The sequence below is a fragment of the Myotis davidii genome, unplaced genomic scaffold (assembly GCF_000327345.1).
Source record: "Myotis davidii unplaced genomic scaffold, ASM32734v1 scaffold964, whole genome shotgun sequence".
In the NCBI taxonomy this organism is placed as follows: domain Eukaryota; kingdom Metazoa; phylum Chordata; class Mammalia; order Chiroptera; family Vespertilionidae; genus Myotis; species Myotis davidii.
Window position 1 is genome coordinate 2,461,980 of NW_006298351.1, and position 16,171 is coordinate 2,478,150.

General features: G+C 40.5%; 1 protein-coding gene across 3 annotated transcripts in view; it reads right to left on the reverse strand.

Annotated features, from left to right (window-relative positions):
- Positions 1-16,171, reverse strand: part of TTLL11 (tubulin tyrosine ligase like11) — a 148,802-nt gene that overhangs the window by 128,496 nt on the left and 4,135 nt on the right. For 2 of the 3 annotated variants that reach the window (XM_015570646.1, XM_015570648.1), the window contains exon 2: positions 12,995-13,128. The exons of the other annotated variant lie outside the window; for it this stretch is intronic. In XM_015570646.1, coding sequence (XP_015426132.1) covers positions 12,995-13,126 — 132 coding nt within the window. In that variant the 5' untranslated portion in view covers positions 13,127-13,128. The remainder of the gene's footprint in view (positions 1-12,994; positions 13,129-16,171) is intronic. 3 annotated transcript variants of the gene reach the window in all.

The window sequence follows — 16,171 nt, forward strand, 5'->3', positions numbered from 1 at the left end:
TGTGGTTGAGTGAAGGGTATACAGAAAGTTTTTATTATTCTTACAATTTTTCAGTAAGTCTGAAATTATGACAAAACGAATAGTTAAAAGAAAATGGAAGAGAGCCATTAATTCCAAAATAATAGAAAAGCACTTATTAGATCTATTCTAACTAAACAAGTCCTTTTATCCTACTCTTCTAAGACTTCTAGAAAATGTATGGGGTTAATTTCAGGAGGAGGCAAGGAGGGAGACAGTGCAAGTTTGGGTGTGAGGGAAGGACAGAGAATCATTCATTAATAAGGCCAGAGAATTCAATTATAGCATCTTTCTAAATTCAAATCTCGACTTCACGTCGCCTTTCATTAGAACTCCTCCAAGAAGCAATTACACAGAAAAGAAGTTGAACAAGAAACAGAGAACAGAGTAAGAGAGACTTCTTCATTTCTTTGGAGATCAGGAAGAAGGTACAGGCAGAGCAATTTTCATAATTTCCCTTTGAAATAGGCACTGATCTCAAGATTGGTTCCACTATTTTCTTACAGAAAATTAGGCATCTCTACTCAAGTGACTAAGGCGACATCACGAAGAACTTTTGCAAAATGAAATGAAAGGACAAAAATTGAAGGGTGAAAGATGACCTTTTCTTCACTTTAGAAAGCAGGGTTTTCTTGACCTTTAAAACAGTCTCCCAGAAAAAATGTTTACCTCACTCACTTTTTCACTGCTTGCCTTTCTTTAGAGGGGAGTGGGGGACACGTTAAAGCAGCAGCCCTCTAATGATAGTACTTGCCTCAAAATTCCTCATACAAAATCAGGACTGCAACGCAGCAAGATGATTATAGATGTCATTTAAAGCGCTAACTGTATTTGGGACCAAATTGACGTGTAGGAATTAAACAATAAAGTTTCTACTTTTAAAAGTATTATTATACTAGGCTGCTTATGGGGGGAGGGGGAACCTTAGTGGAAAAATGTTTAAGCCACGCTTGATGCCATTCGGTCAAAGAGAAGTCTTAGCTCTTTTCCCTCCTAAAGGATCTATCACCAAATAATAAGATGATTAGTCTCAAGATTAGTTTTTTATTAAAAATTAAAATAAAGCCATTTCCAGTAAGCCAGAAACACCCATAATAATTTGTGTAAACAGTCTTAGAGCTAGCTTAAATTTCCATCTCAGACCACAAAACTTCTTTCCATATTCATTCATTTCACACACATATGCCTGAGTATCCCCAGATGGAAATGACTCTCTAAGCTCCCTGGGAGACCCCAGTTTCACAGGGACAGAAGGTAAGTAAATGTCCATTCACTGAGGGAATAGAGTATGATTCTCATAACATTCCTATGGTGTTACAGGTTCTGAGGAAACTGAGGCTCAGGATAATTAAGTAACTTATCCAGGTACACACACTTTAAAAGTGATGAAGGATTTTAACCCAGGTCTCAATGACCCGAGCCCTCGCCTCACTATCTCTCAACCAGAAGCACTGCCACAAAATAGTGTGTTGGGGACCCTATAATTGAGGGAGAGTCCAGAAGGGGTCCCAGAGGAACTGTCCATGGGTCTGGGAGGCAGGAGAGTCGGAGGTGGAGCGGGAGAGGGGGTATCAGAAAAGATTTGGTGGCATCAACTCTGACACAGGGAAGCTCAGAAAGTTTGTCAGGTGGACAAGCACAGAAGAGACAGTCAGAGGTGCAAGAACTTGGGCAGATATGAATCTTTCTGAAAGGGCTTTAGAGGGAACCAACAGGAAGGATGTCTTGGCTTAGCCAATATTTGCTGGCCTCAGCCAACCACCTCACAGGGCGTGGGACGGAATGTGCAGATACAGCTTCAGTGACCCTCCTGGTGGGGTGAGGTGGAGGTGAGGAGCCAGCCAGCCCCCGTGGGGTTCCAGAAGCAGCTGCAGGGCAGCCTTCACCATCAGCGCTTCCCTATGCCCAAGACTGCACTGACCCAGCATTTGCAAGAAGATGATTGATTACATAAGGCCCTTTGTGCTCCAACTAAAACCTTGGCAGCAGAATTTTGTGAAGAATTTTAACTCCAGCAGGGAGTTTTATGGAAGTCCAGGAAAGCCAAACTCACAGAATCAAAAGGTTAGAAGTGGAAGGAACCTTAGTTATGTTCTGCAATCTTTTCTTCTTGCAGAGGAAGCACGGAAGCCTGGGGATGGGGGTGTAGATGACTTGGCCAGGGTCCCATACCCAGCTAAGAGGTGGCAGCAAGGTATGACACCAAAAGCACAAGCAAAAAAAACATCAACAAGTGGGACTACATCAAACTGAAAAGCTTTTGCACAGCAAAGGAAACTATAAACAAAATGAAAAGTCAATCTACAGAATGACAGAAGATATTTGCAAACCATATATCTGGTAAGGAATTAATATCCAAATTATGTAAGGAACTCATACAATTTAATAGCAAATAACAATACTAATTTCATTTAAAAATGGGCAGTGGGCCCGAACAGAGAAAACATACAAATGGCCAACAGGTACGTGAAAAGATGCTCAAAATCACCAAACATCGGGAAATGCAAATCAAAACCACAATGAGATGTCACCTCCCACTGAATGGTATGAATGTAAATTGGTAGTCACTATGTAGAACAGTACAGAGCTTCCTCAAAAAATTTAAAACTAGAACTTCCATATGATCCAGAATCCCACTTCTTGGTAAGGAAATGGAATCACTATGCCTAAGATGTATCTGCATTTTCAGATTCATTGCAGCATTGTTCACCATAACCAACATGAATATCTCTCTTCTCTCTCTCTCTCTCTCTCTCTCTCTCTCTCTCTCTCTCTCTCTCTCTCTCTCTCTCTCTCTCTCTCTCTCTCTCTCTCTCTCTCTCTCTCTCTCTCTCTCTCTCTCTCTCTCTCTCTCTCTCTCTCTCTCTCTCTCTCTCTCACACACACACACACAGAATATTATTGAGCCATAAAAAAGGAAATCCTGCCATTTGCTTTTTAAAAATATAGTTTTTATTGATTTCAGAGAGGAAGAGAGAGAGAAAAAAATCAATCATCAGCTGCCTCCTGCACATCTCCTGCTGGTGATCAAGCCCGAAACCTGGGCATGTGCCCTGATTCGGAATCAAACTCTGACCTCCTGGTTCATAGGTCAATGTTCAACCACTGAGCAACAATGGCCGGACAATCCTGTCATTTGCAACACATGGCAAACTCATAGAAACAGAGAGTAGAATTGTGGTTGTCAGGGATGAGGGATGAGGGAAATGGGGAGATATTGGACAAACTTTCAGTTATAAGATAAATAGTTCTGGGAATCTAATACATAGCATGGTGACTATAGTTCACAATACTTGAAACTTGTTTATATACTTGAAAGTTGCTAAGAAAGTAAATCTTAAATGTTCTTACCACAAAAATATTGTAATTTATGTGAGATGATGAATGTGTTTACTAACCTTATTGTGATGATCATTTTGCTATATATATGTACATCCAATCATCACGATGTAAAAATATACAATCTTATGTCTCAATTATCCTATATAATAAAAGGGTAATATGCAAATTGACCCTAACAGCGAAAGACTGGGAATGACTGGTCACTATTGACACACACTGACCACCAGGGGGCAGATGTTCAATGCAGGAGCTGCCCCCTGGTGGTCAGTGCGCTCCCAGCCACAAGCCAGGCTGCTGACGGCTGCCAGTATAGTGGTAGTGGTGGGAGCCTCTCCCGCCTCCTTAGCAGCGCTAAGGATGTCCGACTGCAACTTAGGCCTGGTCCTTGCTGGCAAGTGGACATCCCCCGAGGGCTCCTGGGCTGCCAGAGGGATGTCTGACTGCCAGCTTAGGCCTGATCCCCCGAGGAGCGGGCCTAAGCCAGCAGGTGGACATCCTCCAAGGGGTCCCAGACTGAGAGAGGGCACAGGCCTGGCTGAGGGACACCCCCGAGTGCACAAATTTTTGTGCACTGGGCCTCTAGTATCTCAATAAAACCGGGGGGTGGGGGAGGAAGGAGGTGGAGCCAGAAGTGGAGCAGATCTCCTGACCCTGGTTCAGTGTTTCATTTCACATTAAATGATTGCAGAGGGCAAGGATACACTGAACCTGTACCCCTAGCACTTGGCACTTAGTAGGTCTCAGGAAATGTTTGAACTGTACTGAGTCAGAGGTCTGAGAGCACTAGCTATTGTAGAGTCATGTGTAACCATGAGCAAGAACCCTTGATTATGAACCTGTATCTTCTCATCTGTAAAATCAGAGATAATGATAATGCCCCAAATGGAGGGAGGATAACCGAGGCCATGCATATAAAAAGTACATGGTGAACTGTGGAGCACCACATAGATGCCAGTGTCACTCAGACTAATTAAAAGGATGTCCTAATGAATAGGACCTAAGCATGCTTTTCCAGAGATGAGCACCATCTTCAGTTTTGGATGATATTTTTCCAGTAAACAAATTGAGCTGTTAAGCAAGGGACACAAGAACAGCATGATATATCTAAGCAGGCGGTGAAGTTCTATTTTTGGCAACAAAGGCAATAAAACTTGAAGCAGCCAGGGAGGTGAAACCATGGCTCCTACAGCGTCTCTGCCAGCAGCTTTGAATCATCTGCCTGCTTCTGACAGCTGGAACCCCCTCACTTCTGTCTTGTCTTCTACCGGTTATGCACCAGAACCCTGGCCTCCCGGGCTGCCAGGCTGCATAAGCAGAAGGCATTCTGGTCTCCCTGACGGTTCCCAAGCTTGCTGCCCATCTGCAGAGCTCTGTGTGGGGTAGAGTTTGGGCATCATTGGGAAAGGTCAGCAGCCCAAACACCATCTCAATGGATGGCATTATTTTGGTAAATTCCTCATGGCTCAGGTGTGGCCTATACCCTTTTAAAGTGACAGATTGGGTCAGGCTAATACCCTTGGTCTTGGAGAAGCTAACTTTTGATGGCTAAACTCACAAGAGAAATTATTTTAAACCGTACGTATTAATTTGCAATTCAATTTGGCAAATATACTCGACTTCCCACTACAGCCAGACACTGTGACAAGCACTAGGGATACAATGATGAGTAAGACTGATCCAGTCACTCTCTGTCCTCGTGGAACTTAGAGCAGGAGAGAAAGATAACTAAACATGTAGTCACTAAACAGTGTGATAAACATGAGTACAGTGTACATTGAAGAAAGAAAACCAAAATGCCTCCCAAGGGAGCTGGGCAGAGTAGGCTTTACAGAGAAAGTAAAAGATAAGCAGGGGTCTGAATTATTAGCAAAACTGGTCAGGTGACAGAAGGCTGCTCTGGAGTTGGGAGAGGGGCAGGAAGGATAATGACCAGTGCTCCAGGCAAAAGGAGAGGCGTGTGCAGAAGCACAGCTGAGTACTTAAAGCAGTTGAATATGGAAGGATCTCAGAGCCAGAGGTGGGAAACTGGATGCTGAGGCTGCAGAGCAGCGGCTCTCCAAGGCATGTGTAGGAGTTCAAACTTCACCCTGTAGGTGAACTTCAACTATCAGGTGCCCTGAAGGTCAGTCAGATCAGCATGCTGTCCACGTGAAGAAAAATGATGCAAATAAGCAACTCACCAGAAGTTTATTTGATAAGTGTGGGATGAGGACAGGAACATATGCTTCATATTGCAGCTTTTCTTTCTGCCTGCACTCTGACCCACTTATAAGTAAGTCCACATTTTCCTAGTTCTAAAGCCAGTGGAGAACACTGTTCCCTGGGGGTTTTGCAAATAATGTGCTTCATTCAGCTTCGAGGAGCTGAATCAATCAAAGCTAACTAAGGAGGGTAACTGGAGAGGATAGTGGAAGGACCCCATGCTCACTGGTTCCCTCCAAGAAACTTGAAAGCATTATTGCACAGCTTTTTGGCTTTATTCACTGAAAAATTCTTCTGCTGCGAAATACAAACTCCTTCACCAAAATAAATACTGTTTTGATAACAAAACTGTACTTTTCTCAAATACCCAGATGGGAGACCATATGCAAAATAAACTCCAAGGAATTTTTTTATTGGCCATCTGCTAAAATTGGAAAGGAAGCCTGCATTCTCCTCTAGTTTTCACAGAAACTTCCACTGAGAATCCTACTTGCTTCCTCCTGGTGCCACCTGCTGATCATATTTGGGAACCAATTTTGCAAATGGTTATAACAGAGGAGTATGGATCTTCCCCTTTCTTTAATGAAGCAAATTTAATCCTAATTAATGCAGAAATAAAATACCCACAGTGTCAGTTTTTAGAATGTTTCACAGCTACTCAGACCTCTTCCTGTTCCTACCAAGAATCACAAAGCAAAGCCCACATACTGCTCTGAGAGCTCATTGCCATGGCCCTGGCAAGACAACTTACTCCCATAATTAAATGCACCATTTCTAATGATGCCTTTGGTTTAGCTTTATCAGTCAAAATGTAAATACACAATTCTTTAATACTGTAATTCCACTTTGAGATGTCCACCTAAAGGAAATGCTGGCACAGGTGTAGAAAGATAAGTATCTGAGAGAACGCCCAACAGCATTACTTATTAAACCAAGGAATTTGAGAGCTACCTACATGTCTATCAACAGAGAAGTAATTTTAAAAGTTATGGTGCATTCATATAATTGATTACTAAATAGCGCTGACATGGAAAGATGCCTAAAACATATTCAGTGGGGAAAAGAGCTAAAAAAGAGAATGTATGGTAAAATCCCATTTTTAAAGAAAAAAAGCTATGTGTATTACAGTGCATATTTGTTTATAAATAGGAAATAGCTGGAAAAATATACACTAAAGTGTCCAGTAATTTCTGAGGAGTGGGAATATTTTTTCACTTTTTACATTATACATTCCTATATTTGAATTCTTAAACTGAATGTATAATTTTGTATCAAAACAAAGGTGATATTAAAAATCAGAATGCCACATGTGTTCTTTTTTAATTCAGATTTGCAGCTAATGCACTGATACATGGGCAATCTTTTGGTTTGAGTATTTGCATCAAATACTCACTGGCTGCTCACAATCACTCCGAGGTTACAATCATTTCCCCATTTAACAGCTGAAGAAATGGGCTGAGAGGAGAAGAGACTTACTTGAGATCCCATGAGGAATAAGTGATGGAACCAGGGTTTTCCAGTATGATCAGGTTTTCATAGTCTTGTTCTGCATGTGCCAGACCCTGAATTAGCAGATTCTAGATTATTGTCCTTTAAGAGACAAAGAATTCCTCTTTTATATTAGGGAACTATCCATTCTAAGTACCTTCAGCATTAGTCAAATGGTCTGTGACACTTAAGAGTTTAGAATGCTACAACAGAAAGAGACGGAGAATGCTACAATCACTGTTCAAAAAGATTAAACCAACCCCCACACCCTCATTTTACCAATGATAAAGAGTCTATGTGAATGGCTAAGCTCAAAAAGCTGACAGGTAAGCAACAAGCACTTGCTCAGCTTCCCATCTTTCCCACTAACCCTCCTCCTCCTCTGGGGCTTCCCATCTTGGCAATTGCATCCCCACCAGGTTCCTGAAAGCATCAACTGTACCTTCCTCTGCATACCCCTCTCTGATCTGTCTCCAAGACCTATAGATTCCACCTTCGAAATATCCCTCACATCTGTCCTTCCCTACATAAGACATAATGTCTTAATACAACCATCAGCATCTCTTTTGCCTTTATAACAGAGTTGGGGATTCTAGCCAGGACAATAAGACAAGAAAAATAAATAAAGGGCTGATTGGAAAGCAAGACATAAAACCATCCGATTCTCAGAGAACATGGTAGTCTATATAGAAAATCCCATCAAACCTTCAAAATAAGCTACTGGAACTATTAGGAGAGTTTAGCAAGGTTGTAGAATACAAGATTAATAAATAAAAATGAATTGTATTTCTAAATACTCACAATGAAGTTGAAAACCAAAAGATTGCCCATGTATCAAAAATTTGAAATACTTAGGGATAAATTTTTTAAAAAGATATGAAAGAGCTGTACATTAAAAACAAAACAAAAAAAAAATCACTGTTCAAAAAGATTAAAGAAGATCTGGGTTCCAGTGAAGATGGCAGTGTAGGTAAATATGATACTCAAATTCTCCCACAACTACATCAAAATTACAACTAAACTAGAAAAAACTCATCACTCAGAACCGCCTGAAATCTAGCTAAACAGAACTCCTATAACTAAGGATATAAAGAAGAAGCTACACCAGACTGGTATCAGGGGTGGAGACACCAATGTGCTGGTCCTCTACCCACAGTAGTGGATAAAAATCAGGAGTTATATCTCTTTGTAATTATTAAGTACTCTTACCAATTAAATGCAATGAGAGATCATGGAGTGGATCCTGTACCAGAAAAAGGACATTAATAGGAAAAATTCAAATAAGGTGTATAGTTTACTAATATTATACCAATGCTAATTTCCCAGTTTCAGTACTTGTATAATATATTAATAATAAGGAAAGCTAGATGAAGGGTATATGTGAACTCTCTACTACACATTTGCAACTTTTCTGTAAGTCCAAAATTATTTCAAAACATTTACAAAACTGAAGGCATTTCCAAACAAACAAAAGCTGAATTTGTCACCAGCAGACCTGCAAGAAAATTCTTTAAGTTGAAAGAAAACAATACCAGATGGAATCCCAGAGCTACACAAAGGAATGAAGAATTCTGAAAATGTAAATGTATGGGTGAGTATAAATGACAAATATACCCATTTTTCAATTTCTTTATAACTAGAGGCCCGGTGCAAGAAATTCGTGCACAGGTGGGGTCCCTAGGCCTAGCCGGCAATCAGGGCCTATTGGGGCCATCTCGCCCAGTCCCGATTGGGGCTGGGCCAGCCAGGGCCTGCCAGCCAAGGCCTGTTGGACAGGGCCTGCCGGACAAGGGGAGGGATCGCAGGAGGTTTGCGGCCATGGGAGGTTGGCTATGGGAGTGCTCTGACCACCAGGGGCAGCTCCTGCATTGAGCATCTGCCCCCTGATGTTCAGTGCACATCATAGGACTGGTCAACTGGTCGTTCTGGTCATTCCAGTCATTCGGTTGTAACAATCACTTAGGCTTTTATATATATAGATGGATTTTTCAAAGCAAAAATAATAATGTATTATGAGGTTTATAACACAGAAGTAAAATATATGATAATAGCACAAAGAAAAAGAGTGGAAGTAGAAATATAATGTTGTAAGGTGTTTATATTTTATTTGAAGTAGGAAATACTTAAAGGTAAATGTGATAAGTTGAAGATTCATTGTAAACCCTAGATTCTAGGGGCAGGGAAAAAAACTAAAAACACTTTTAAAAGAAGTATAACTGAGAAGCTTAAAGAGAAGATAAAACAAAACACTAAAAATATTCAATTAATCCAAACATATGGTATAAATAGAAAAGAAACAGAAAGAGGGCATACTTGAATCCAACAATATTGGTGATTACATTAAGTATGAATGGGCTAGATACACCAATTAAAGGGCAGGGGTTGTTAACCTGGATAAAAGACCATATCCCAATAACACACTGTCAAAAAGAAGCACTCTTTAAAAAATATAGACAGGTTAACAGTAAAACACTGGTAAAAAGATATACCATGAAAATTCTAAGCCAAAGAAAGCCAGAGGTGCTATATTAATATCGAGTAGTCTTCAGGGCAAGGCAAATTTCCTTATAAAAGAGTCAAATCATCAAACTAAGAACAGACCTTTAAAATACGTAAAGCAAAAACTGACATAACTAAAATGAGGAGACAGTCCACAATGTGAGTTGGAAATTTTAACATACTCTCTCAATGACTGACAGAATAAGTAGGCAGTAAATAAGGGATACATGAACAGTACCAAGTCCCAATTTGACCTAATTGACATTTGTAGAATGCTATCCCAACAACTCCAGAGTACATTTTATTTTTAAATGCACATGAAACATTCACCAATATAGACAATGGATCATAAGACAACTCTGTAAATGGGTCATTAAGACAACTTTCAATGAAGTTAAAATGAGCAAGGTAATACTGAATACATGTTCTTATGTCAACAATTAAATTAGAAATCAATAACAAAAGATACTGGTAAAATTCCAAAATTATTTAAAAGTTAAACAACACATTTCTAAATAACCCAGGGGTCAAAGAAATCTCAAGGGAAATTATATAACATTTTGAACTTAATGGTAATGAAAATGTAACATACACAAATTTCCAAGATGCATCTAAAGCAGTGCTTAGAGGAAAACATTGCTTTAATGTTTAAAATCAATGAACTTAGGTTCCTCTTTAAAATAGCTTTTTATTTTAACTTTAAATAATAAAGAATTAAAATTAAAAAATAATAATAAAATAGCTTTTTTATATTAGAAAGAAGAGATAAGTAAACCCAAAAGAAGTAGACAGAAATAATAAAAATTAGAAATCAATGATATAGAAAATGGACAAACAGAGATAATAATAAAATCATAAATTGGTTCTTTGAAAAGAACAAAAATATTAATAAGCCTTTAGCTAGACTGATCATTAAAAAAAACACAAACACAAATTACCAATCTCAGCAATGAAATAGGGGAGGATCACTACATATCTCATAGATGTTAAAAAATAATAAGGAAATACTATTTTTAAAAATGTTATGTCAATTGATTTTATAATTTAGATGAAATGGACTAGTCCCTTGAAATAAAAATTACCTATATGTATTTTTAAAAATAAAGAAACATATTCCCAGAAAGAAAGCTCCATGCCCAAATACCTCCAATAGTGAATTCCATCAAACATATAAGAAATGATACTAATACAGTGGGGCCTTGACTTACGAGTGTCCTGACTGACGAGTTTTTCAAGATATGAGCCGTCTCTCGTCCAATTTTTTGCTTTGAGTTGGGGCCTTGACTTATGAGTGTCCCGACTAATGAATTTTTTGAGATACCAGCTATCTCTGGGCCGATTTTTTGCATTGAGTTGATAGAGTAATTTCAGTTAACGAGCTCCTTAATGAGCTCCTTAACGAGCTCGGTCTCGGAACGAATTAAACTCGTAAGTCAAGGCCCCACTGTATTATATAAAATCTTCAAAAAACAGAAGAAACATTTGCCAAATCACTTAATGAAGATTGCCTGATAACAAACCAAACAAAGACATCAAATGCCAGCATTTCTCATGAACAAAGACACAGAAAATCCTAACAAAATGTCAGCAAGTAGAGGTTAGCAAGATATAAAAAGAATAATATATTAGAACCAAGTAGGACTTATATCAGGTTAGTTTAACATTTAAAAAAATTAATCAGTGTGATTCATCATATTATCAAAATAAAGAAAAAAAATGTCATCTTCATAGATACATAAAGGCATTTGACAAAATTAAGCACCCATTCATGATGAAAAACTTTCTGTAAACTATAGAAGACATCGTCATCAAGTTAATAAAGGGCATCTATGAACAACCTCTAGTTAACATTAACATCATATGTAACAGTGAAAGGCTAAATGTTTCCCCCAAAGATGGGAACAAGGCAAGGATGTCCACTCTAATCACTTCTGTTCAACATTGTACAGAGGTCCTAGCCAACTGCAGTTTAACAAGAAAAAGAAATAAAAGGCACATAGATTACAAAGGAAGAAATAACATTTGTTCACAGGTGAATTAATTGTATACACAGAAAATCCTAATAAATCTACAAAAAGCGACTTCTAGAATTAATAAGGGAATCAAGCAAGGTCACATGATACAAGTTCAAAATTAAAAAGCCACTTGGATGTTTATAACTAGCAACAAACAATTGGAAAATGAAATTCAAAAATATCATTTACAATAGCATAAAAAATAAAAACTTGTAGTGAAAGCTATAAAACCCTGCTGAGATAAATTAAGAAAGATATAAATAAAGGAAGGGGGAGTGGGAAGAGAGTAGGCAAAGAACTTGTATGCATATATGTATAACCCATGAACAGACAATAGATTGATGAAAGCCTGGGGAGGGAGTGGGAAGAGGGTACAGGGGGTCAATGGGTTTGGCTGGTTTGATTCGCTGGATAGAGTGTTGGCCTGAAGACTGATTCCAGTTAAGGGCTTATGCCCAGGTTTCAGGCTCGACCCCCAGCAGGGGCATGCAGGAGGCAGCAGATCAATGATTCTCTCTCATCATTGATGTTTCTATCTTTCTCTCCCTCTCCCTTACTCTCTGAAATCAATAAAAATATATTTACATTTTTAAAAAATAAAAAGTCATGTATCTAACTCAGCATTGTTGATATGTCCACTGTCTCCAAACGGAGCTGTAGATTCAAAGTCCTCGCAGGCGTCTTTGTAGAAATGGGACAAACTGATTATAAAATTGACCCAGAGATGCAAAAGTAGCCAAAACTATTCTGAAGATAAACCAAGTGGGAAGACTGGCACTACCTGATAAGACCGACTATAAAGCCATAGCTTTCCTAGCTAAGAGTAAACACACAGATGAATGGAACAAAGTAGAGTCCAGAAACAGACCAAAACATATATGGCCAATTGGTTTTCAACGAAATATTTCATGCTCAAACATACTGCTTTCATCATATGGAATGGGTGATTTGAAAACTGATTCTGGAACAAATTGACACTTAAAAGGTTTCCCCCGCCCCTCAGTTTGTCAGACCTACTCCCTGGCCTTGAAGCGGAGCCTGACCTCCCACATTTCATACCCTGGGACCACACCTCCAGGATTCACTCAAATAGTCTCAGTCCTTGTATGGGCTCAGCCATCTGCTCCAGCTCTGTTGCTCTGTCTCCCTGGCTCCCCAAACCCTGACCTCCTGATGCAGCTCCAAATATCAGTATCAGGACTGTCTCCTCATGTCAGGACCCACTTCTTCAGTTTACCTACCTGTTACCCTACCTGTTCAACTCTGCAATCTGCCATGGTTGCTGCCAACACCAACTGTGTACTGTTAGACACTCCCTTGGCCAGTCTCAGCTCCCTGGGAACCTCTGGCCCCAGCTCCCAGCACATAGAACCCAGGACACGGTCGCAACCACAGTATGATTCAAGGCCATGGGACGGAGTGCCATCTACCTGAGCAGTAAAGAGCTGGAACTCGTCAGGCAGAATCCAAGAGCGAGGGTAGAAGTTGTACTCCTCAGGAAAGAGATTCTGCATAATTCTCACTGCTCTGCTCAGAGTAATTTTACGCACCATCTCCGTCATGCCTGGGGAGGAGAGAAGCTGTGAGGTTTTAACAATAGTGGGCCACTAGCTATAAAACAGCCATTGTTTGGGACTTTTAAAACCACCCACCCGACATAGTCACTTTTCAGACTGGATAAAAAAAAGGTATGAGTTGTTCCCCACGGCGGTGACTCATGGTTTGTTAAGACCTACCAAATTAATGAAAAATTTGAGGTGATAGGTGAATTTTTTTCCTTATAAAAATGAAACATCAATTCAAAGGAATGAGTTTCCACCTAGCTTATTACTCCATTCTTTGTCAGCCACCTAGATAATGAATAAAGGGAAGCAGTTATAGCTTACATTTAAAACTTAGTATCTTTTTAAAATTTGGGGCAACCATACATATTTCTGGGATTCCTTCCATCTTATACCCTAGAGAATAGTGTCTAGTAGACTGTGCTTACATCATGAGAAGCTTAATTAAATTGTTTTAATCTTTTATGAGTATTAAATGTATAAAATAAAAATATATACACCTTTCAGTATAAAATCTATCTCCCTAAAATAAGGACAGGGACTGGAGAAGATACCACAGTAGAACTATAGTTTAAGGGGAAAATGGAATCCATAGGAGTTCTTCAGTTCTAGGTACTGATGCGGACATTGACCAGATCTCAATAATTTATCCGGAGGGAACTGAAATATCTCACTTATAAAATATTTGAAAAGAATGGTGGACTTCCCCCCACACACACACATCTTTAGTAACACTGACAAGAGAAGTGAGTGTTTATCCTGGCAAATTTTAAGCAAATTATTTTATATTTTGGCATGCTTATTTCTCAAAGCAAATATTGCCGCTAAAAATGGCCTTCACAACCTAGCCTGTTTGGCTCAGTGGATAGAGTGTCGGCCCGAAGGGTCCTGGGTTCGATTCCCGTCAAGGATACATACCTCTGTTGCAGGCTTGATCCTGGCCCTGGTGGGGCACGTATAGGAGGCAACCAATCGACGTGTCTCTCTTACATTGATGTTTCTCTCCCCCACCCTTCCACTCTCTTTAAAAATCAATGGGAAAATACCCTCGGGTGAGGATTAACATCCAACAACAACAAAAATGGTCTTCACCCTGAGAGAGCTACATAGTCCCATTGCTGACACTAGAAAATTGCTGAGATAAGTATTTTGGGTGTTTTTTTTAATCCTTGACTGGAATTGAACCCAGGACCCTTCAGTCTGCAGGCCAACACTCTATCCACTGAGCAAAACCAGCGAGGGCTGAGCAAAGTTATTTTTAATAGAAAGTACCAAGCTTCATGTTAGCTTGGCATGTCCGAATTATCACACCTTCCAAGAGGGCACGGCACAATCAGATTGAACGAGGTTTCTCTAAACTGCCATGTGCAGGAAGCAAAGGGTAAACACTTGAGAATGGAGGTTTTAATAACCTACTTCTTGATTCCCTCAGCATATTAAAAAGAGCGATACACCTAAAAATTGCAGCTTCACCCTGTCAATGCCCAGGTTCTTAGTTCTTGTTTAGAAGGATATAGAGAAGGATTAAGCAAGAAATAAAGGGGCTTAAAAAGTTCTAATAAACTATGCTCTAATGTGGACTCTTCGATATATAAAAAAAAATAAACTCACTGAGAACACTGTCCTGAGCTTCCCAAGAAACATGCATGAGTTTGGAAAATCAAAGCTCTTCCTCTTTATTCCCCTATGAAATTTTGAGTTATAAACACTGGAGCTGAACATAGGGGACACAAAAACAAATTGTCCGTTTTCTTGGGAACTCTTTACTCGTGTCTGACAAAGGTTTCCATTAGTATTAAACTAAACCCTCGGAACGCACTGGGGCGCAGCACCTTACATCACACAGATGCTACCTCCTGACCAGAATGCGGTGGTATGCTCCGCATCAGGGCGCTGTAAGCGGGAAAGGCTCAGAAACCCCTCAGCAGGTCAGAAGGACACACATAACAGACAGAAGTGCTGTGAGAACAGGAGCGCCATTTGAATGTTCCAGAAAAGTTTTATGAAAATTGAGGTCCAGCAAGTGAAGTAAATATTCATTTTCAATCTGCAGTAACTCCTTCTGTGCTGAGGATCAGAGGTCCCTACACCAGCTAAGGTTCTGTTTCCGAGTTTACCTTTGTGTCTGTCTCCAGGTAGTTCTTTACTGAAGACAGTCAACTTCAGAGGCAGTCCTGCCAACCAATGGCTACTTTTCCCAGACCCTGCCGGCATGCTGGCTGTAGGCAGCTGAGCCCTAATCCCGCCAGTACACCTGTCTCCAGCAGGCACCTGTGCAGACCTCCCTCAGTCCACTGACCACCAAAGCCTTTGTTCCCCTACCATATCTTGGCTGTGATGCCCCCAGTGCTGCCAGGAAGAAGGTCTCCACCCTTCACTTGAGCCCATGAGGATGTTGCTGGCATCCCTACCCTCTGGCAGTGGCTCAGAAACAGATGTGAGGCGTGCCATCTTCTCTCAATAAGACGCTGGCAAGAGTAGCGGCCTTCTAGCTGAGCCAGAGCCCGTGTTCCCAGAGTAAATGTGTGAGTAGGGAGGTCACTGCCAGAATCTGTCTCCCTTCTGTAAGCAGCTACAGCGCCTGACCCTATCTGTGACCCCTGCCCTAGGCTTTGGGACCCGTTCTGACCTGAGGTGGAGCCTAGGTCTAACCATCAGTTCCCAAAACTAGGAACAAGGCACTCTTTGACCCCCAACTTTGTAGTCCAATTAAATAAGGAGGAGTTCAACTGCTTTTCTGGGGTTCCATTGCTTTGTCCCCAATTTTTAGATACGTCTTTTGTTCCTGGTACCTTAGTAATGCCTTTGCCTTGTTCTCTCCAATGTTCTTCCTCTGTCCTCCCTAGCCTACTCTGCAAGGGCTGGGGTCCTCCTGTCTGTGGCTTCAGGACCTACAACAGGTTCTTTTGAGGCTGACTGGGTACCTGGGTTTCTCATTGAGGTCTCTCCCAAGATGTCCCTGTCTCGGCAGTTCCCCTATCGACTGGGAAACCCGCTAACACAGGTTGAAGCTTCTCACACCAAATCTTGCCTCCTGCCACTCTC